The sequence below is a fragment of the Bufo gargarizans genome, chromosome 1 (assembly GCF_014858855.1).
Source record: "Bufo gargarizans isolate SCDJY-AF-19 chromosome 1, ASM1485885v1, whole genome shotgun sequence".
Classification (NCBI taxonomy): Eukaryota; Metazoa; Chordata; class Amphibia; order Anura; family Bufonidae; genus Bufo; species Bufo gargarizans.
In genome coordinates this window covers 336728575-336751242 of record NC_058080.1, presented here as the reverse complement: position 1 = coordinate 336751242, position 22668 = coordinate 336728575, and the positions used below count along the sequence as shown (strand labels likewise).

At 42.1% G+C, this 22668-nt stretch overlaps 1 protein-coding gene across 2 annotated transcripts in view; it reads right to left on the bottom strand.

Annotated features, from left to right (window-relative positions):
* LOC122946563 (scaffold attachment factor B2-like) overlaps positions 1 to 22668 on the bottom strand; it is a 461735-nt gene that overhangs the window by 5739 nt on the left and 433328 nt on the right. For both annotated transcript variants that reach the window (XM_044306283.1, XM_044306291.1), the window contains exon 12: positions 8727 to 8863. In XM_044306283.1, coding sequence (XP_044162218.1) covers positions 8727 to 8863 — 137 coding nt within the window. The remainder of the gene's footprint in view (positions 1 to 8726; positions 8864 to 22668) is intronic.

Sequence of the window (22668 nt, the reverse complement as noted above, 5' to 3'; positions counted from 1 at the left end):
TCATACAGCAGATACCCACTGGCAATAATGCTGATCAAGGTCATTAAAGCCTTTAGATGCCGTGATCAAGTGAGATCATGGGCATCTAAAGGGTGAAAAACCCATCTTCTGCGGCCAATGAGGATGCCGGCAATTGAATTCAATATCCTACGTCTTGCTGAAGAGACTAAGGCCACTTTCGGATGGGCGAGTTTTCCGCACAGGTGCAATGCGTGATGTCAAGGCATTGCACCCACACCGAATCCGGACCCATTCATTTCTATAGGGCTGTGCACATGAGCAGGGCTGTGCGTTGTGTGAAAATCGCAGCAATATCTATATTGTGCGTTTTTCAAGTGAATGGGGCTGCGTGAAAATCACAAGCATCCGCAAGCAAGTGCGAATGCGGTGCGATTTTCACGCATGGTTGCTAGGAGACGATCGGGATAGGGACCCGATCTTTATTATTTTGTCTTATAATATGGTTATAAGGGAAAATAATAGCATTCTTAATACAGAATGCTAAGTAAATTAGGGATGGAGGGGTTAAAAAAATTAAAATAAAATTGAACTCACCTCATGCACTTGTTCGCGCTGCCCGACTTTGCTTCTCTTTTCTTCTTTGACGATGACCTGGGAGGAAAAGGACATTTGGTGACGTCACTGCGCACATCACATGGTCCATGACCATGGTGATGGACCATGTGATGAGCGCAGTGACGTCACCAAAGGTCCTTTTCCTCCCAGGTCATCAAAGAAGAGGAAAAGAGAAGCCAGGCAGCGGGAAAAAGTGGATGAGGCGAGTTTAATTTTATTTTAATTTTTTTAACCTCTCCATCCCTAATTTACTTAGCATTCTGTATTAAGTTCAACAATAGGATATGAAGCGGCACTCGCAATCCTCCGCTGGGCCCCGGTGTATAGGAATCGACCACAACTCAGCCTCCTTATTCCAAGACACTAACAGTGGTGCTTAGCCCTAATAGAGTGCGATGATACAGATACAACCATGTAGAGAAATGAAGAAGGGCGGCACTCACCAGTGTACGAACTTTGCTTTATTCAGTAAGTTGCAATAGGCGGCATCGGGCAGGATGGTGTGAAGCTTTTGGGGTCCTCCCCGATGCCGCCTATTGCAACTTACTGAATAAAGCAACAATCAAAGTTTGTACACTTGTGAGTGCCGCCCTTCATTTCCCTACATGGTTATTCTGTATTAAGAATGTTATTTTCCCTTATAACCATGTTATAAGGGAAAATAATAAAATCTACACTTCTGTGAAGAAGTCCGGGTTTAGGTCTGGGTACCAAACATGCCGATTTTTCTCACGCGCATGCAAAATGCATTAAAACGCTTTGCACGCGCGCATTTTCCCACACGTCACCCGTGTGGAAAAGTCCTAAGGGTATTGAAACTGCACTTTCTATTTTGGCCAGCAGATGACAGGCCAACATAAGAGATGAGCAATTCTTACTAATTAATGGATGTAAAATAAATCTATGATTGTTCAGAATTAAAAAAATAAATGGATTTGTAAGCTCAAATACGAGTTTCAAAATCTAAAAAAAAAAAACTGTTAAACATATAAAAATTAAGAAAAATATAAAAGTTAAAATCACCACCCTTTCCATAGAATAAAATACATACAGGTCCTTCTCAAAAAATTAGCATATTGTGATAAAGTTCATTATTTTCTGTAATGTACTGATAAACATTAGACTTTCATATATTTTAGATTCATTACACACCAACTGAAGTAGTTCAAGCCTTTTATTGCTTTAATATTGATGATTTTGGCATACAGCTCATGAAAACCCAAAATTCCTATCTCAAATAATTAGCATATCATGAAAAGGTTCTCTAAACAAGCTATTAACCTAATCATCTGAATCAACTAATTAACTCTAAACACCTGCAAAAGATTCCTGAGGCTTTTAAAAACTCTCAGCCTGGTTCATTACTCAAAACCGCAATCATGGGTAAGACTGCCGACCTGACTGCTGTCCAGAAGGCCATCATTGACGCCCTCAAGCAAGAGGGTAAGACACAGAAAGAAATTTGTGAACGAATAGGCTGTTCCCAGAGTGCTGTATTAAGGCACCTCAGTGGGAAGTCTGTGGGAAGGAAAAAGTGTGGCAGAAAACGCTGCACAACGAGAAGAGGTGACCAGACCCTGAGGAAGATTGTGGAGAAGGACCGATTCCAGACCTTGGGGGACCTGCGGAAGCAGTGGACTGAGTCTGGAGTAGAAACATCCAGAGCCACCGTGTACAGGCGTGTGCAGGAAGTGGGCTACAGGTGCCGCATTCCCCAGGTCAAGCTACTTTTGAACCAGAAACAGCGGCAGAAGCGCCTGACCTGGGCTACAGAGAAGCAGCACTGGACTGTTGCATGTCATTCGGAAATCAAGGTGCCAGAGTCTGGAGGAAGACTGGGGAGAGGGAAATGCCAAAATGCCTGAAGTCCAGTGTCAAGTACCCATAGTCAGTGATGGTCTGGGGTGCCATATCAGCTGCTGGTGTTGGTCCACTGTGTTTTATCAAGGGCAGGGTCAATGCAGCTAGCTATCAGGAGATTTTGGAGCACTTCATGCCTCCATCTGCTGAAAAGCTTTATGGAGATGAAGATTTCATTTTTCAGCACGACCTGGCACCTGCTCACAGTGCCAAAACCACTGGTAAATGGTTTACTGACCATGGTATTGCTGTGCTCAATTGGCCTGCCAACTCTCCTGACCTGAACCCCATAGAGAATCTGTGGGATATTGGGAAGAGAAAGTTGAGAGACGCAAGACCCAACACTCTGGATGAGCTTAAGGCCGCTATCGAAGCATCCTGGGCCTCCATAACACCTCAGCAGTGCCACAGGCTGATTGCCTCCATGCCACGCCGCATTGAAGCAGTCATTTCTGCAAAAGGATTCCCGACCAAGTATTGAGTGCATAACTGAACATAATTATTTGAAGGTTGACTTTTTTTGTATTAAAAACACTTTTCTTTTATTAGTCGGATGAAATATGCTAATTTTTTGAGATAGGAAATTTGGGTTTTCATGAGCTGTATGCCAAAATCATCAATATTAAAACAATAAAAGGCTTGAACTACTTCAGTTGGTGTGTAATGAATCTAAAATATATGAACGTCTAATGTTTATCAGTACATTACAGAAAATAATGAACTTTATCACAATATGCTAATTTTTTGAGAAGGACCTGTAGATAAATATAAACATCATGGGTATCAATGCGCTCGAAAACGTCCGTACTAGAGATGAGCGAATTTCATATTTTGAAATTCGTTTGCGGTGCGTTTTGTGGTATTTAGCGAATTGCGTTATGAAATCCGTTACGGACCATAATGCAATTCAATGACAGAATGCATAACAGAATGCATTTAGAGGCATTGTCACGGCGGACGTACACTTTGTTCAAAAGATAACACACCAACCACACTCTGGACGAGAGACAGGGGAAGGGTCACCTCCTAGGTTATCCCTAACCTCTTTCCCTGCACTGCTCAGCTCACAGCAGACCTTGAAGGTAGGTGTGCTAGTGTCCTCCAGCCTGGGCTGACAAAACCCTGAACTCCCTAAGATGGTGAAGTGGGGAGATAGGAGCAGTCTGCTCGCACTGAACCTGGATGGAATAGAAGACACAAACACCGAACTAGAAATGACACTTATCTCTGAGAGCAGGAACTGACAGCCAACCTTCCCTCCAAGCTTCCCAGACCAGAATGAACAGTATAATCCACTCAGGGCACTGGGCAGTGTGCTACTTAAACTAAAAATTATATGGGGGAGAAAAAAGAACTGGGTCGCACATCCACAGTGCTTGGCTTTGACCTAAAAAGTGTACAGCCCCCCGTATTGCATGCTGTACAAGAGGCATTAGTGTACATTTTGATCAAAAGGCATAAGCCCACTCACCACGTCAAGGAAGCCTCTATTGAGTGGGACCTACTCTGACAAAGCGGCGATATCCTGGTAGGCGGCGGGACCCAGGAGTCAAAGCAGCAACCATGCTGTCTGACGATGCCACCCATGGCACTGGGTCCCACCAACCCACCAGAACAGCACCACAAAAACAAAGGCCACCGCACAGTACTGCACCATATGAACAGCTGTCTAACACAGCATGTCCATTACTATCAGGAGCTACAGGTCAATGACCACTCGTGCTGCAAAAAAGATGGGGAGTGAAAAACGAAAACGCAAAAATTGAAAATCTCAAGGTCCTCTAAGGGTTAAAGGGAGTCTGTCACCTACATAACATGTTTTAAACTGATGATATAGCTCTGTGGGAGGCAGATCCATAACACTGATGGTACCCATGTTTAGTTTTTCAGAGCCTCCAAAGTACCTAAAATGAAGTTTTAGAAATATGCTAATTACCTATCGCAAGTGCTCAGGGGCGGAGAGTGTGCTGCAAGTGCCCAGTGCTCCACGCCTTACTTGCTCCTGACTCCTCCCCCTCTGTATCGTCCGGCCAGCCTGTATCCTTGCTGGGTCATTTTTTGTCTCCATTCATAATCCAGAGCCTGTGCGCTTTACCGCCGGTGTACGAAACTGGCGCATGCGCACTGCATATCAGTATGCCTCTGCCCACAGTGGGCAATGTACTGTGCATGCCCAGAACCGGCGGTGAAGCGAACAGGCACTAGATTATGAATGTAAATGAGAATCACGTCGCAAGGATACAGGGCTGGCCGGACGATACAGAGGGGAGGAGTCAGGAGCAAGTAAGGCGGGGAGCACTGGGCACTTGCAGCACACTCTCCGCCCATGGGCACTTGCGATAGGTAATTTGCATATTTTTAAAACTTCATTTTAGGTACTTTAGAGGCTCTGAAAAACTAAACATGGGTACCATCCGTGTTATGGATCTGCCTCCCACAGAGCTATAACATCAGTTTAAAACATGTTATGTAGGTGACAGACTCCCTTTAAAGGGTTAGTCTCACTTTAGCAAAAAACATTTATTATGTAGACCAAGTTAATACAAGGTGCTTACTAATGTATTGCGATTGTATACATGGTCTCTTTTTCCATCACATTATACACTACTTGTTTCCAGGTATCATAGTCACAGCTAAAGCACAGATACGATGTGACCGGGACAGAAGTTGCAGCGCACACGTGCCTGTGTGTGCTCTTGTGTTCATCGCCACGAGGGATGAGCGAATGTCATATTTTGAAATTAGTTTTAGGTTCGTGTTGTGGTATTTACTGAATTGCGTTATGGATTCCGTTACCACGGACCATAACGCAACTCCATGATGGAATGCAGAAGTTCTCTCCTGCATAACAAAAACTGGACGGATCAGTTATGCAGGCCATAGACTTCTATTATGCCGTAATGAATAACGGAATGCCTCTAGTCTAAAGGCATTCCGTTATGGAATTGTGTTATGGTCCGTGGCAATTTCAAAACATTCAATTCGCTCATCCATACTCGCCACCAGTGAGGCTGACATGGTTTCCTATTGTGTGCAAGCACGGCCAATGTTGCTGGATTGCACAGCAGTCATAAGATCGTAATCCCCTTGAAACGAGCTTTGTACATTGTGATGGAAAAATGAATCAAGCCAGCAAAGCAGACAAAAAGGACAATCACATGATAAATAACATTTGCAGTGCGACAACCCCTTTAAAAGCAGTGAACTCCAGACATTTTATCAATCTAAAAGTAAAATAGACTATCCAAAAATAGCTAGAAAAATTATAGTAGAGCCCTAAAAGATCCTGTCAATACGAAATGCAGTACAATTAGCCCCCATATACAACTGAACTCAAAAGATGCAAAGGGATAAAATTACATGTTTTACTGATTCTTTTCCCACAAAACTATGTAGCAATCTGCTCAGCTCCTCTTGCTCTATAATCTGTAGCCTGGAGATGTCTGCTTTTTTTGTGGTGACAGGTTCTGTTTAATGCTACGGAGCAAGGATTACAGTAATATTGACAAAACCAATAAGGCCTGACTTGGTGCGGAATTACTTACATTTGGTTGGTATGATTACTGCTTCTTACCGATTTATTCTGTTAACTAACTAACTGTATTTGTATGTAAATTGGGTCACATTGCCTTTGTGTAAGCAGTTATTCTAACGGCTATACTGGTTGTGCCTTGGCCATACTGCCATCCATGCATTTGCACTTTAACGTTTCCATCCTGCTGTCAGACCACCTACATTGATTTGTTTTTAACAATTTTTAAATGGAACCTGTCACCAGGATTTTGTGTATAGAGCTGAGGACATGGGTTGCTAGAGGGCCGCTAGCACATCCGCAATACTCAGTCCCCAAAGCTCTGTGTGCTTTTATTGTGTAAAAAAAAACGATTTGATACATATGCAAATTAACCTGAGATGGGTCCTGTCGCTGACTCATCTCAGGGACAGGACTCAGGTTAATTTGCATATGCATCAAATCTTTTTTTTTTTTACACAATAAAAGCACACAGAGCTTTGGGGACTGAGTATTGCGGATATGCTAGCGGCCATCTAGAAACCCATGTACTCAGCTCTATACACAAAATCCCGGTGACAGGTTCCCTTTAATTAGTTTGTGCTAATCAGGTTGAGAATTATTTGTTAAGACAAGAAAATTATTTAATCATGTTTACTGTGTGATTATAACGTTTCTTTACTATCTAACCTCAGATATCCTTACTTGTTTTGTTGTTAATCATGTATATGGGTTAATGTTACTTTTTAAAGGAAAGTAGTTTTGGTGTTCATACAGTTATATGGAGTCATTGGCAATGGAAAATACCCCAGGGAGCCACAGCTCCAGAAGTGCCCCAGAGGGGAATATTGAGACTATCACTTGGGAATATATATGCATAGAGGATGGGGGGAGGAGGAAGCAAGAGAAGCAGAAGTCACAAAAAAGATTTTTAAAATACAAGAAACAGTCAAGACCACTGTACATATATGGTGAAAGCCCGGGGTCTCATCATGGCACCCGCTCAGTAGCTGATCACAGACTTAACACCTCAGATGACGTGATCATGGTACCCGACTGGTGAAACCCCCGGTAGGGATGCACTTCCCTGATCCCGAACACCTTCCCCACGCCAAGGTCGAGGGAGCCGTTTGGTTGTTATGGCATCCGAAGCCTGCTACAGCAATGTTTCTATGAAACTACTGACTCATTTCTATGAAACTATGAGGCTATTAACTGGAGAAGGTAAAGGGGAGGGGGCTTTTATATGCTGATCTCTGTTGTTTTCCTGTACCTGAAGAGGTGGGGTAGCCTCCAGGTAGTGCCGTTATGGAGGCGTGGGGAAAAATAATTTTAGCTCAAAATGAGTACAATACAATACTACAAAAAATGCCCCCAAAAGGTGCACATAGCTTTTACTGGGCTAACCCCTACATAAGCTAAATCATAAAAAAATATATCTGGTCAAAGATTTATTGAGGGGATTAATTGTGGAGGCAAAGCTAATATCAGAGCCAAGCGGAGGAGGCAGTAGAATTGGCAATGTATGGAGGAGGTCCAGGAGCAATAGAAATGGACTGTGCACCGATTGACGAGAGATGTAGATAGAAAGGGGCACACTCTCCTCACATGGTAAACTGGTCTGTCATTTGTTCAACTGTGCCTTTTACATCCAGGTTGAGGCCATAACAGACCGCAAACACAAGGGTGGTTGACAAGTGACATACTAGTAAGTTAGCATCTGGCACAAAGGTCCCGATTTGGCATACCAAAATCCAGTGGTTGGCTCTGGGTTCCTGACATGAGCTATATCACTACTGAAGACACCCAGTTCACTCTTGTAGCTAACAAGAGTGATGGTTAAAGAAATAGATTAGGGAATTACCATCAATTTATTTACCGTATTTTTGGCCTTATAAGACGCACCTAGGTTTCTGAGGCGGAATATAAGAAAAAAAAATATTTTTAGCCAAAAGGTGTGCTTTTGGTGGGTTTTGAACTAATGGTGGTCTGTGAATGGCACTGTTATGGGGTGCGGGATCTGTGGATGGCACTGTTATGGGGTGCGGGATCTGTGGATGGCACTGTAATGTGGTGCGGGATCTGTGGATGGCACTGTAATGTGGTGCGGGATCTGTGGATGGCACTGTTATGGGGTGCGGGATCTGTGGATGGCACTGTTATGGGGTGCGGGATCTGTGGATGGCACTGTTATGGGGTGCGGGATCTGTGGATGGCACTGTTATGGGGTGTTGGATCTGTGGATGGCACTGTTATGGGGTGCTGGATCTGTGGATGGCACTGCTATATATGTGTCAGCAGTAGCACTTTGCAGGCGCGCAACGTCAGTGAGTGACTTACTGCTTCCGTACGCTCTGCCTGCTAAAAAAGCTTGTTAGTAAGTACAGTACTGATACAGGGGAGAGCGCAGCTTTAGTTAAACTTATTAAGAGGTTAAGGATTAATGTTTAGAAATACTGCGGTGCGCGGCGGGGCCCGATGTAAGCGTACAGTGACTGCACCGGGCCCTGCCGCAAGTTGCCGGACTCCAGCCCCTCCTCTCTCCCCGCTCATACATCGCAGGCTGCGATGCTGCAGCATCGCAGACTGAGATGTAAAATGGAAGCATTCGCCCCATAAGACGCAGCTGCATGTTCCCTCAACTTTTGGTACATTTCTGAAAAGTAATCGCAAAGCTGGTTATGCATAGTAAAGCATCTGCTGCTTGCTTTACATGCACCCAAAAATATACTGAACTGATTAATGCGAACTACAGTATATTATTATAGAGCTAGCATACCTTTGTCTCTCCATTTCTCTTATTTCTCTTTCTCTTTGCCTCTGGCGTTCATGCTCCCTTTGTTTCTTAATTTTATCAAAAGAAAGCATCTCTCTTTTTTCTTTACTCTCAGAGTTTCGATCTTGGCTTTTGGAACTCTAAAATAATATTAAACAAAAGTTAAAGCACTGGATAAATGTATATTATAAAAATCAATGTCTTTTTGTCTGTCCGTCCTCTATAGGCATCCAAACGCCTGAACCATTGGACACCAACCTAGGCACATACAGTCATGTGAAAAAATTAGGACACCCTTTGAAAGCATGTGGTTTTTTGTAACATTTTTAATAAAAGGTTATTTCATCTCCGTTTCAACAATACAGAGAGATTAAAGTAATCCGACTAAACAAAGAAAACTGAAGAAAAGTCTTTTCAAGATCTTCTGTAAATGTCATTCTACAAAAATGCCTATTCTAACTGAGGAAAAAGATAGGACACCCTTGCCCCTAATAGCGAGTGTTACCTCCTTTGGCTGAAATAACTGCAGTGAGACGGTTCTTGTAGCCATCTACCAGTCTTCGACATCGGTCTGAGGAAATTTTACCCCACTCCTCAATGCTGAACTTTTTCAGCTGTGAGATGTTTGAGGGGTTTCTTACACGTACAGCCCTTTTCAAGTCACCCCACAGCATCTCAATGGGATTCAAATCTGGACTTTGACTTGGCCATTCCAGGACTCTCCATTTCTTCTTTTTCAGCCAATCTTTGGTTGATTTACTAGTATGTTTTGGGTCATTGTCATGTTGCATGGTCCAGTTCCGCTTCAGCTTTAATTTTCTAACTGATGGTCTCACATGTTCTTCAAGCACCTTCTGATACACAGTAGAATTCATCGTGGATTCTATGATGGTGAGCTGACCAGGTCCTGCTGCAGCAAAGCAGCCCCAAACCATGACACTTCCACCTCCATGCTTCACAGTAAGTATGAGGTTCTTTTCTTGGAATGCTGTGTTTGGTTTACGCCAAACATGTCCTCTGCTGTTGTGTCCAAATAATTCAATTTTGGACTCATCTGTCCAAAGAACATTATTCCAGAAGTCCTGGTCTTTGTCAACTTTATCTCTGGCAAATGTCAGTCTGGCCTCGATGTTTCTCTTGGAAAGCAAAGGTTTCCTCCTTGCACACCTCCCATGCAAGTTAAACTTGTACAGTCTCTTTCTGATTGTAGAGGCATGTACTTCTACATCAACAGTAGCCAGAGCCTGCTGTAGTTCTCGAGATGACACTTTAGGGTTTTTGGAGACCTCTTTTAGCATCTTGCGGTCTGCTCTTGGGGTGAACTTGCTGGGGCGACCAGTCCTGGGCATGTTGGCAGTTGTTTTGAAAGCCCTCCACTTGTAGACTATCTTCCGGACAGTGGAATGGCTGATTTCAAAATCTTTTGAGATCTTTTTAAATCCCTTCCCAGACTCATAGGCTGCTACAATCTTTTTTCTGAAGTCCTCTGACAGCTCTTTTGCTCTCACCATGGTGCTCACTCTCACTTCAACAGTCAGGAGCACACCAAACTAAATGTCTGAGGTTTAAATAGGGCAAGCCTCATTCAACATGCAGAGTAACGATCTACTAATTATGTGCACCTGGTGTGATATACCTGTGTGAGATCTGAGCCAATTTAAGAGGGAATACATGTGAGGGTGTCCTATCTTTTTCCTCAGTTAGAATAGGCATTTTTGTAGAATGACGTTTACAGAAGATCTTGAAAAGACTTTTCTTCAGTTTTCTTTGTTTAGTTGGATTACTTTAATCTCTCTGTATTGTTGAAACGGAGATGAAATAACCTTTTATTAAAAATGTTACAAAAAACCACATGCTTTCAAAGGGAGTCCTAATTTTTTCACATGACTGTAGGTAGATATGGTTGTCTGGAAAAGTTTTCATTGAGGTCTCAGCCCTCTAGCATGTACAGTTCTTGAGATAGTCACAAAATAATGCAAACATGGCACAATCACATAATCCGTTTTTTTGCCAACACAAGCACGGAGGTCCTTCAGTCTTCAGCAGCCAGGTTTCCATAACAACTCAGCCATTTTTCTTCACTGTGGAGGTCACAGTTAAGCCTCTTTCACACGGGTGTGTGTGCCCCGTTGCCGGATTTGCAATACACGGGTGCCGTTCTGTGGGCATTCCGATTTACGGATGCGGACCCATTCATTTTAATGGGTCCGCAAATCCGGAGATGCGGAATCGTGCGGAACGGAAGCACGGAAGGAACCCTACGGAAGCACTATGGAGTGCTTCCGTGGAGTTTCCTCCCGTACTTCGATTCCGCAAAAAGATAGAAAATGTCCTATCTTTTTGGGGAATGGCAGGATCGCAGACCCATTCAAGTGAATGGGTCCGCAATCCACTGCAAATGCCCTACGGACTGTGCTCGTGCATTGCTGCCCGCTGCACGACCACGGGATGCACACGCCCATGTGAAAGAGGCCTTAAGGGGGTGGGGCACTGTAGAGGTCACTGTTAAGGGGGAGCAGGGCGCTGTGGAGGTCACTGTTAGGGTCCATTCACACGACCACTGTTTCTTTCCTGATCTGTTCCGTTTTTTTGCGGAACAGATCTGGACCAGATCCGGACCCATTCATTTTCAATGGGCCCTGAAAAAAAATCAGACATTGTGCTGTCCGATTTTTTTCAGGACCCATTGAAAATGAATGGGTCCAGATCTGTTCCGCAAAAAACGGAACAGATCAGGAAAGAAACAACGGATGTGTGAATGGACCCTTAAGGGGGAGAGTTACAAATAAAATAAACAGTGTGTAACTTCAGGGATCTATAGGGCTACTAGCTATTTTCCCGGTAAAATAATAAAAAAAAAAAAAAAAGGGGGGGGCATGGATTGGCTTTCTGGGCACTCTTAGAACAAATCCATAAAACACACAAACAGACCAACACTTTAATTAAAAAAAATATATTAAAAAAAAGGTTAACAAAAAAAAATATTAATTACCAGCATCAAGCCAAAAAAAATAAAAAATAGGCATTAGGTATCACCACATCCGTATTGAACACCTCTATAAAAATATCACAGATGAATGCCGGAAAGAAATAAAAAGCGTGTAGTAGCGAGCGATCAAAATGTATAATGTACCCCCACAATGGCACCACTGAAAAAAAAAAAAAAAAAACTCATCCCACAAAAAACGAGCCACTACACAAGACAATTGACACAAAAATAAAAAAAGGTTTGATCAAAAAGGTACCAAATGTTACCAATAAAAATGTCAACTCATACTATGAGTCCCCTCACAAGATGGACAGAGAAAATGTAAAATTGGTATACGTATAATCGTGCTGATCAGCAGAATAAAGATCATGTGTAATTTTTCCCCACAGTGTTTGCAATAGCAGAGTTAATGCCTTTTCTTTATCCTGCTTCCCAAAAAGCTTAATAAAAAGCAATATAAAAGTTGTATGTACCCCATAATAGAACAAATGATACAGCTCTGTTGAGAGAAAAATAAAATGTGTGGTTGTCAGAAAATGACCTGTTGTCCAGAGGCTGATCAATAGCAACATGGCGCCCATTAACAACTCCACCAAAATCTGCCCTCCAAAACCATATGTCGCTCCATCTATTCTGACCCTTGCTATGTGCCCAAATAGCAATTTACGACTACATATGGGTTGTTGCTGTGTTCAGGAGAAAATGCTTAACATTTATGGTGCTTTTCTCCTTGTGAAAATGAAAAATGGGGGGCTTATGCAACATTTTATTGGAAGAAATCAAAATTTTCATTTTCACAACCCAGTGTTTCCAATTTTTTTTTAAAAGCCAGTGGGGTCAAAGTGGTAAGTACATTCCTTGAGGGGTGCAGTTTTCAAGATTGGGTCATTTTTTGGGTGGATTCTAGTGTAGTGTAGTGTACTTTCAAATGTAACATGACGCCCAAATACCATTCCAGCAAGATTGGCCCTCTAAAAGCCATATGGTGCTCCTTGCCTTCAGAGCAGTGTGGTGTGCCCACACAGCAGTATATGAAAAAATATGGGGTGTTTCTGTAAACTACAGAATCAGGGTAATAAATAATGAGGTTTGTTTGGCTGTTAACCCTTGCTGTATTACAGGAAAAATACATAAAAATGTAAAATCTGCAAAACATTTTTTTTTCTAAATGTCACCTCCATTTTCCTTTAATTCCTGGGAAACATGTAAAGGGTTAACGATTCTTGTAAAATCAGTTTTAAGGCTACTTTCACACTGGCGTTTTGGCTTTCAGTTTGTGAAATCCATTCAGGTAGGGGTGGGCGATATGGCCTAAAATCTATATTAAGATATAATTTGAAGCATGTGCAATATGCGATATATATTGCAATATATTATTTTCTTCTGTATGTATACAAAAAAATACAAATGACAAAACTTAAAGAAATTTATAATATGTTTATTGTGTAACACAGTAAATCTTTTTCCAAACAATGCAAAGATGAAGACTAAGTGTTTAAAATAAAGTGCAAGATGTAAAAAAAATAAACATTACATTTCTTCCTCCCGTCCTGATTACTTATTTTTATTGCACAAAAATAAAAAGCTGCACATATTTGGACTAAAAACCCTCCAAGTTCAACAGGTTTCTTTTCCGTTAAAGGGAACCTGTAATCAACTTTATGCTGCCCATACTAACGGCAGCATAAAGTAGAGACAGGTGAGTTGATTTCATTGGTCTGTGTAGTTTAAAAGTAATTTGTTGCTGAGAACCAACTTCACAATCATTGCAGACTGGGCCTGGAAAAGAGTCCCGGCCACCTGAGAAAAGTCATAGTTATTCATGGATTCCTGCTCGCTCTCCCTGCCCACCTGCTGATGATTGACAGTCTTCTACCTAGTTTTCTCCCTTTCTCTCTAGGAGAGAACTGCCAACCATCAGCACATGGGCGGGGAGAGCAGGAGATTATGAATAACCATGACTCTTCTCAAGTAGATTTGACTCTTTTCAAGGCCTGGGCTGCAATGATTGTGATGCTGGTTCTCGGCAACCACTTACTTTTAGCGCATGAGAGACACACCTCTGAAATCTGAATTTCTGTAACTATTTTATGCTGCCCTCAGTGAGGTCTGCATAAAGCTGATGACAGGTTCCTTTTAAATATACAACAAATTGCAAACTTGCAAATCAATATGTAGTGCAAATACAAACATGACTGAACATCAGTGTTTATGCTCCTTGCATGCAGTGATTAAACTTCTTGCACATCAGACAAAGTTTTTTGTCTCGGGCTTCAGTGCAGATCGGTGGCATGTTACTATGTTGCCACTGGTGCTGAATGCCCTTTCTGAGGGTGCGCTTGTGGAAGGAATGCAAAGGTATTTCTTGGCTAGGCTTGCCACCATGGGAAAAGTAGCCTGGTGCAGTCTCTATCACTCCAGTGGGTCAGCTTCACCTTCTACATTCAGTGCCTGCAGGTAACTCTTAAGCTCAATTGCAATCGCTTCTCTGTCAGTGAGGGCAGCTGGGCTAGGCTGAGCGGATGCCTTTTTGTAAAAGCTGCCCAGACTTCGTTTACTCCTCTTGGGTTCTCTCTGGGCTTTTCCATCAGCTCCTGTTCTTGTGTGTGATGGTGGTGACTCTGTGGCAGACACAGCTTGCGTCTTTAGCAGTGCCCGAATTTTTGCTGCTGCTTTTGTGAAGATGAAGTCTCTTCAGTCATCTGCTATATATGATGATCTGAAGCGTGGGTTGACCAAGGAGGCCATATCCAGGAGGTCATCAGTTTCAGCGTCTGAGTACTTCTCATTTAAATACTTGAGGATGGCTCTCTTCATGTCCTTCGTCAGGTCTGTGTCAATGTCATCATCAGCTAGAGGAAGAACTGTGGTGTTTAAAGGGTGGAGCAAAGGTTTGACATATGACACAATCACATACACTTCTCCAGACAGAGCATCTGTGAACTCCAACAGGGGATTGAGTGTTTTGCTCATAGATTCTAACACATCAATGCCCTGCCAAGTTGATACTAGGTGCCTGGTTTTCCGGTCTGCTTTCAGGACCTGTGATATGGCCTTCTCTTGTTCAAGCACCCGCTGAATCATCTGCTGTCGAGACCCCCATCTTGTTGGTGTTTCAGTGATGAGGCGGTGAGGAGGCAGGTTTAGCTCAGCCTGGGCATTAGCCATTTGTCTCTTCCTTTTCCAAGGGTAAGAAAAGGAACTCACTATTCTCTTGCATTTGCCAATTGCATGTTCAACACGGGCGTCTTTAACACTTCTCTCCAAGGACAAAATTGGAAGATATTATAAGCACAGTCAAAAAACCCTGCATAATATTGAACTAGTCTAGGACTAAAAGAAATGTTCACGTACCGATGGAGAGGTGGCGCCTGTGGCCAAAACACTGCAGTCTTGTCCTGCCGTTCAATTCCACTTGTAGCTCTGCAGACTTGTAGCTCTTCTTTAAGTCCCCATGAATCCAGCGCTTCCTTTAATCCCCGAGATATCCATTCACCCGTATGATCCTCTGGAAAATAAGATGTCTGTAGGTACCTGCTGCACAACTTCAATCGTCATTGATGAAGTGGACTGTGAGACTAATTTAAGGCTCCATTGTGCGACCTGACCACAAGTCTGTAGTAGTTGCATAGTGTTTTATGCTCCGGAGTTCTTTCTTCACTTGCTTGCGGACTTTGTCATACAGTTTAGGCACTTCTGTTTGACTAAAGTATTTGCAGCTCAAGTATCTTAATCATGTTCTGAAAGCTGCTTTTCTCCACTGTAAGAAACTGCACCATGTCCTTACACAGGTACAGGGGTAATGGCATTTGTAATTTCAATCCACCGCCGATTTTTTTTGTCATACGGAGTGCCTTTAGAAAATGCTTTGAAAATCTCGGTCTGCTGGTGGGCAGGGCCACCTTTTTTCTTTCCACTTGACTGACTGGCCGTTTGTGGAGAGCGCAGTTTTTAGCTATCTTCATATTCCAAAACATGCTTCATTTTGAGGTGATAAAACAAATTTGTTGTATTCCCTCTCTTTGCTATTATTCTCGCCCGGCATAGTTTGCAGATTATATTGTTCTTCTCAACATCAGACTTCTTAAAACCCAAACCAGGTCCATATGACCGACGTCACACCGGTCTTCTTTCTCTTGTGAGTTGCACAGCTTGATGACATCTAGGGCTGCAGGAAACAATTATTTTGGCAATCGAGTAATAATAGAGTACTCTAAGACAAAACCTTGCTATACTATTACTAACATATTGCTATTTGCTTTCTAAAAATATTTTTATTGTGGTTTAGCAAATCATCAGCCCAATGCCATTGCCATCATCATCATACATGTCCCCCAGCCAGTGCCATCAAGCCCCATGGCATTTGCCAATTGCCATCATACATGTCCCCCAGAGCCAACGCCATCAGCCCCATTGCATTTGCCATCATCTGCCATCAGACATGTCCCCCAGAGCCAGTGCCATCAGCCCCAAGCCCCATGGGATTTGCCATCTGCCATATGTCCCCCAGAGCCAGTGCCATCAGCCCCATGTGGCATTTGCCATCATCTGCCTGCCATATGTCCCCCAGAGCCAGTGCCATCAGTCTCATGTGGCATTTGCCATCATCTGCCTGCCATATGTCCCCCAGAGCCAGTGCCATCAGCCCCCATATGGCATTTGCCATCATCTGCCTGCCATATGTCCCCCAGAAGAGCCAGTGCCATCAGCCCCCATGTGGCATTTGCCATCATCTGCCTGCCATATGTACCCCAGAGCCAGTGCCATCAGCCCCCCCCCCCCCCCAAGAATCGCTATACTTACCTATCCTGTAGGGTGCTCGGCGAGGCGGCAGTCCGCAGGTGTCGTGTCTTCCTCCCAGCATGCATTGCAAGACCTGACGTCACACACAGCGTCAGCCAGCGCTGGCCACTACAGTACAGCGCGGTGCGGAGTCGGGAGCCCGAGGCACGGAGCGGTGAGAAGGTTCGTCTATTCACTACCGCCACTACCGCTCCTGGTCATATCGCGGTCCGGCGTTATATGCGATATTGAGAAAATCTGTATAGTTGCACAGATTCATATCGTCCATATTGCATATATCGCCCCCACCCCTACATTTAGGGCTCTCAAAAGAGGTCCAAAACATATCAGTTTTGCCATAATGCATTCTGAATGGTATAGGATCCTCTCAGAATGCATCAGTTTGCCTCCGTTCAGTCACCATTCCACTCTGGAGGCAGACACCAAAACGCTGCCTGCAGCCATGATATCAAATGTCTTTCTTTGTTTGTTTCAGTTTTACATAATAAACCATTTTTGAAAAAAATTATGTTTTTATTTTATTTATTTTTACAGCGTTCACCTGAGGGGTTAGGTCTTGTGACATTTTTATAGAGCAGATCGTTACGGATATGGCAATACCTAATATGTAAACTTTTTCTTATTTATTTACGTTTTAAACAATATTAGCATTTTTGAGACCAAAGAAATAATGTTTTAGCGTCTCCATAGTCAGAGCCATAGCTTTTTTAACGATCGTCTTAGGTAGGGTCTAATTTTTTGCAGGGTGAGGTGACTGTTAGATTGGTACTATTTATGGGGGCATACGCCTTTCTGATAGCTTGGTGTTGCAATTTTTATGATGTAATGTGACAAAAAAATTGCTTTTTTTTACACAACCCACAAAGAAACGACAAAAAACTGATGGCTCTCTGTATGTAACACGAAACCTACTTTTCCATGAAATTATTAATTGCCCTTACAGAACTGTGTTGGCAGAAAAATAAAGTTAATGGTGTCAAAATGGACAAAAACTTTTTTTTTTCACATAATTTAAAAATAACAGTTAAAATACATTAGGACTACCCCAAAATGGGGGCATTCAAAAAAAATACAGCTTGTCCCACAAGACAAGTCCTCTATGTCCTAAATAAAGAAGTTAAAGCTTTTATAATTCAAAGTAAAAAAAAATAATAATACAAATCTCTTCAGCCTTAGAGGAGCTATCTCATTGTTAAAGAGGACCTTTCATCAGTCCAAACATTGTGAACTAAGGCCCCTTTCACATGGGTGAAATTTCCGCGCGGGTGCAATGCAGTGAGGTGAACGCATTGCACCCGCAGTGAATCCGGACCCATACGTTTCTATGAGCGGTGATTTTCACGCATCCCTTGTGCGTTGCGTGAAAATCGCAGCATGCTCCTCTTTGTGCGTTTTCCATGCAACGAAGGGCCCATAGAAGTGAATGGGGCTGCGTGAAAATGGCAAGCATCCGCAAGCAAGTGAGGATGCGGTGACGATCGGAATGGGGACCCGATCTTTATATTTTCCCTAATAACATGGTTATAAGGGAAAATAATAGCATTCTTAAAGCAGAATGCATAGTACAATAGGGCTGGAGGGGTTAAAAAAATAAATAAAATTTAACTCACCTTAATCCACTTGCTCGCACATCCCGGCTTCTCTTCTGTCTTTTTCTTTGCTGTGCACAGTAAAAGGATCTGTGGTGAAGTCACTGCGGTCATCACATGATCAATCACCATGGTGATGGACCATGTGATGAGCGCAGTGACGTCATCAAAGGTCCTATTCCTCAAAGAAGAAGACAGAAGAGAACCCGGGCGGCTCGAGCAAATGGATTAAGGTGAGTTAAAAAAAAAATACTTTTTTTTTTTAACCCTTCTAGCCTTTTTGTACTATGCATTCTGTATTAAGAATGCTATTATTTTCCCTTACAACCATGTTATAAGGGAAAATAATACAGTCTACACAACACCGAACACCTGTGAGAAAAAAAACCTCCCAGGCTGTGAGCTCTGCACTGCGATTGGCCAGCGCTACAGTCTGAGAGAAGGAGATGCCCAGGAAAACAATGCCAGTCTCCTCCTACTATAACCAAGTCCCTTAAGTCCTTGCCTACTATAACCAAGTGACCGAAGATACCAGAGGGCATAGCAGGAGAACAGAGCGGTGCCCAGGGATAATATTAACCCCTTAGGGACACAGATTATTTCACCTTAAGGACCAGGCCATTTTTTGCAAATCTGACCAGTGTCACTTTAAGTGCTGATAACTTTAAAACGCTTTGACTTATCCAGGCCGTTTTTTCGTCACATATTGGTACTTCATGACAGTGGTAAAATGAAGCTAAAAAAATCTTTTTTATTTATAAAAAAAATAAAAAAATAATTTTTACCAAAAATGTGAAAAAAATTGCTAATTTCCACGTTTCAATTTCTCTACTTCTATAATACATAGTAATACCTCCAAACATAGTCATTACTTTACATTCCCCATATGTCTACTTCATGTTTGCATCATTTTGGGAATTATATTTTATATTTTGGGGATGTTACAAGGTTTAGAAGTTTGGAAGTGAAGTCACATTGAGAGGCTTATATAATAGAAACCACCCAAAAATGACCCCATTCTAGAAACTACACCTCTCAAGGTATTCAAAACTGATTTTTCAAACTTTGTTAACCCTTTAGGTGTTCCACAAGAAATAATGGAAAATAGAGATATAATTTAAAAATTTCACTTTTTAGGCAGATTTTCCATTTTAATTTTTTTTTCAGTTATAAAGCAAGGGTTAACAACCAAACCAGACTCAATATTTATGGCCCTGATTCTGTAGTTTACAAAAACACCCCATATGTGGTCGTAAACCGCTGTAAGGTCACACGGCAGGGCGCAGAAGGAAAGCAATGCCATACGGTTTCTGGAAGGCAGGTTTTGCTGGACTGGTTTTTTTTGACACCATGTACCATTTGAAGCCCCCCTGATGCACCCCTAGAGTAGAAACTCCATAAAAGTGACCCCATCTTAGAAACTACACCCCTCAAGGTATTCAAAACTGATTTTACAAACATAGTTAACCCTTTAGGTGTTCCACAAGAATTAATGGAAAATAGATACAATTTGAAAAAAAAAATTAAAACTTTTTGGGCAGATTTTCCAGTTTAATTTTTTTTTAAACTTTTACAAACCAAGGGTTAACAGCCAAACAAAACTCATTATTTATGGCCCTGATTCTGTAGTTTACAGAAACACCCCATATGTGGTCTTAAACTGCTGTATGGGCACACGGCAGGGCGCAGAAGGAAAAGAAAGCCATGCGGTTTTTGGAAGGCAGATTTGAAGCCCCCCTGATGCACCCCTAGAGTAGAAACCCCCCAAAATTGACCCCATTTTAGAAACTACGGGATAGGGTGGAAGTTTTTTTGGTACTAGTTTAGGGTACAATGATTTTTGGTTGCTCTATATTACACTTTTTGTGAGGCAAGATAACAAGAAATAGCTTGGCAGCGTTTTTATTTTTTGTTATTTACAACATTCATCTGACAGGTTAGATCATGTGGTATTTTTTATAGACCAGGTTGTCACGGACACGGCGACACCTAATATGTATACTCTTTTTTATTTATGTAAGTTTTACACAACGATTTCTTTTTTGAAGCAAAAAAAATAATGTTTTAGTGTTTCCATAGTCTGAAAGCCATAATTTTTTCAGTTTTTGGGTGAATACCTTGGGTAGGGTATGATTTTTGCGGGATGGGATGACGGTTTTATTGGCACTATTTTGGGTGTGTGTGTGACTTTTTGATCGCTTGCTATTACACTTTTTGTGATGTAAGGTGATAAAAAAATTGTTTATTTAGCACAGTTTTTAAAAAAATTTTTTTACGGTGTTCATCTTAGGGGTTAGGTCATGTGATATATTTATAAAGACGTGGCGATACATAAATAAATAAAAAAAGAAGTATACATATTAGGTAAGTTTTACACAATATTTTTTAAACAAAAAAAAATGATGTTTTAGTGTCTGCATATTCTGAGCCATAGTTTTTTTTTGGGGGCGATTGTCTCAGGTAGGGGCTAATTTTTTGCGGGATGAGGTGACGGTTAGATTGGCACTATTTTCGTGGGCAACTCCTTTTTGATCGCTTGCTGTTGTACTTTTTGTGATGTACACTAAATGACACTAAACTGTGATGACACTAAACTGTGTAAAGTAATTTACACTGATGAGGACAGTATACTACTACAGAGGGATCTGGATAGATTGGAGGCTTGGGCAGATAAGTGGCAGATAGAAACATAGAAACATAGAATGTGTCGGCAGATAAGAACCATTTGGCCCATCTAGTCTGCCCAATATATCTGAATCCTATGAATAGTCCCTGGCCCTATCTTATATGAAGGATAGCCTTATGCCTATCCCATGCATGCTTAAACTCCTTCACTGTATTTGCCGCTACCACTTCTGCAGGAAGGCTATTCCATGCATCCACTACTCTCTCAGTAAAGTAATACTTCCTTATATTACTTTTAAACCTTTGCCCCTCTAATTTAAAACTGTGTCCTCTTGTGGTAGTTTTTCTTCTTTTAAATATGCTCTCCTCCTTTACCGAGTTGATTCCCTTTATGTATTTAAAAGTTTCTATCATATCCCCTCGGTCTCTTCTTTCTTCCAAGCTATACATATTAAGGTCTTTTAACCTTTCCTGGTAAGTTTTATCCTGCAATCCATGGACCAGTTTAGTAGCTCTTCTCTGAACTCTCTCTAGAGTATCTATATCCTTCTGGAGATATGGCCTCCAGTACTGCGCACAATACTCCAAGTGAGGTCTCACCAGTGTTCTGTACAGCGGCATAAGCACTTCACTCTTTCTACTGCTTATACCTCTCCCTATACATCCAAGCATTCTGCTGGCATTTCGTGCTGCTTTATTACATTGTCTTCCCACCTTTAAGTCTTCTGAAATAATTACTCCTAAATCCCTTTCCTCAGATACTGAGGTCAGGACTGTGTCAAATATTCTATATTCTGCCCTTGGGTTTTTACGCCCCAGGAGCATTATCTTGCACTTATCCACATTAAATTTCAGTTGCCAGAGTTCTGACCATTCTTCTAGTTTTCCTAAATCCTTTTCCATTTGGCGTTTCCCTTCAGGAACATCAACCCTGTTACATATCTTTGTGTCATCAGGAGGAAGGCAAAAAAAATATATAATACCTGTGAGGTAGAAGCCAATTTTCTCCACTTTAGGGGACTATAAACTTCCTTCCCGACTCCAATCAGGCCATCCAATCAGATGGGGTTTAACACTGATAAATGTAAAGTTATGCACATGGGAAGGAAAAATGCAAGTCACCCGTACATACTAAATGGTAAAACACTCGGTAACACTGACATGGAAAAGGATCTAGGAATTTTAATAAACAGCAAACTAAGCTGCAAAAACCAGTGTCAGGCAGCTGCTGCCAAGGCCAACAAGATAATGGGTTGCATCAGAAGGGGCATAGATTCCCGTGATAAGAACATAGTCCTACCACTTTACAAATCGCTGGTCAGACCACACATGGAGTACTGTGTACAGTTCTGGGCTCCTGTAAACAAGGCAGACATAGCAGAGCTGGAGAAGGTCCAGAGGAGGGCATCTAAAGTAATAACTGGAATGGGGCAACTACAGTACCCTGAAAGATTATCAAAATTAGGGTTATTCACTTTAGAAAAAAGACGACTGAGGGGAGATCTAATTAATATGTATAAATATATCAGGGGTCAGTAAAGAGATCTATCCCATCAGCTATTTGTCCTCCGGACTGTGACTGTGACAAGGGGACATCCTCTGCGTCTGGAGGAAAGAAGGTTTGTACACAAACATAGAAAAGGATTCTTTACGGTAAGAGCAGTGAGAATATGGAACTCTCTGCCTGAGGAGGTGGTGATGGTGAGTACAATAAAGGAATTCAAGAGGGCCCTGGACGTATTTCTGGAGCTTAATAATATTACAGGCTATAGCTACTAGAGAGGGGTCGTTGATCCAGGGAGTTATTCTGATGGCCTGATTGGAGTCGGGAAGGAAGTTTATAGTCCCCTAAAGTGGAGAAAATTGGCTTCTACCTCACAGGTTTTATATTTTTTTTTTTTGCCTTCCTCTGGATCAACTTGCGGGATTTCTTTAGCAC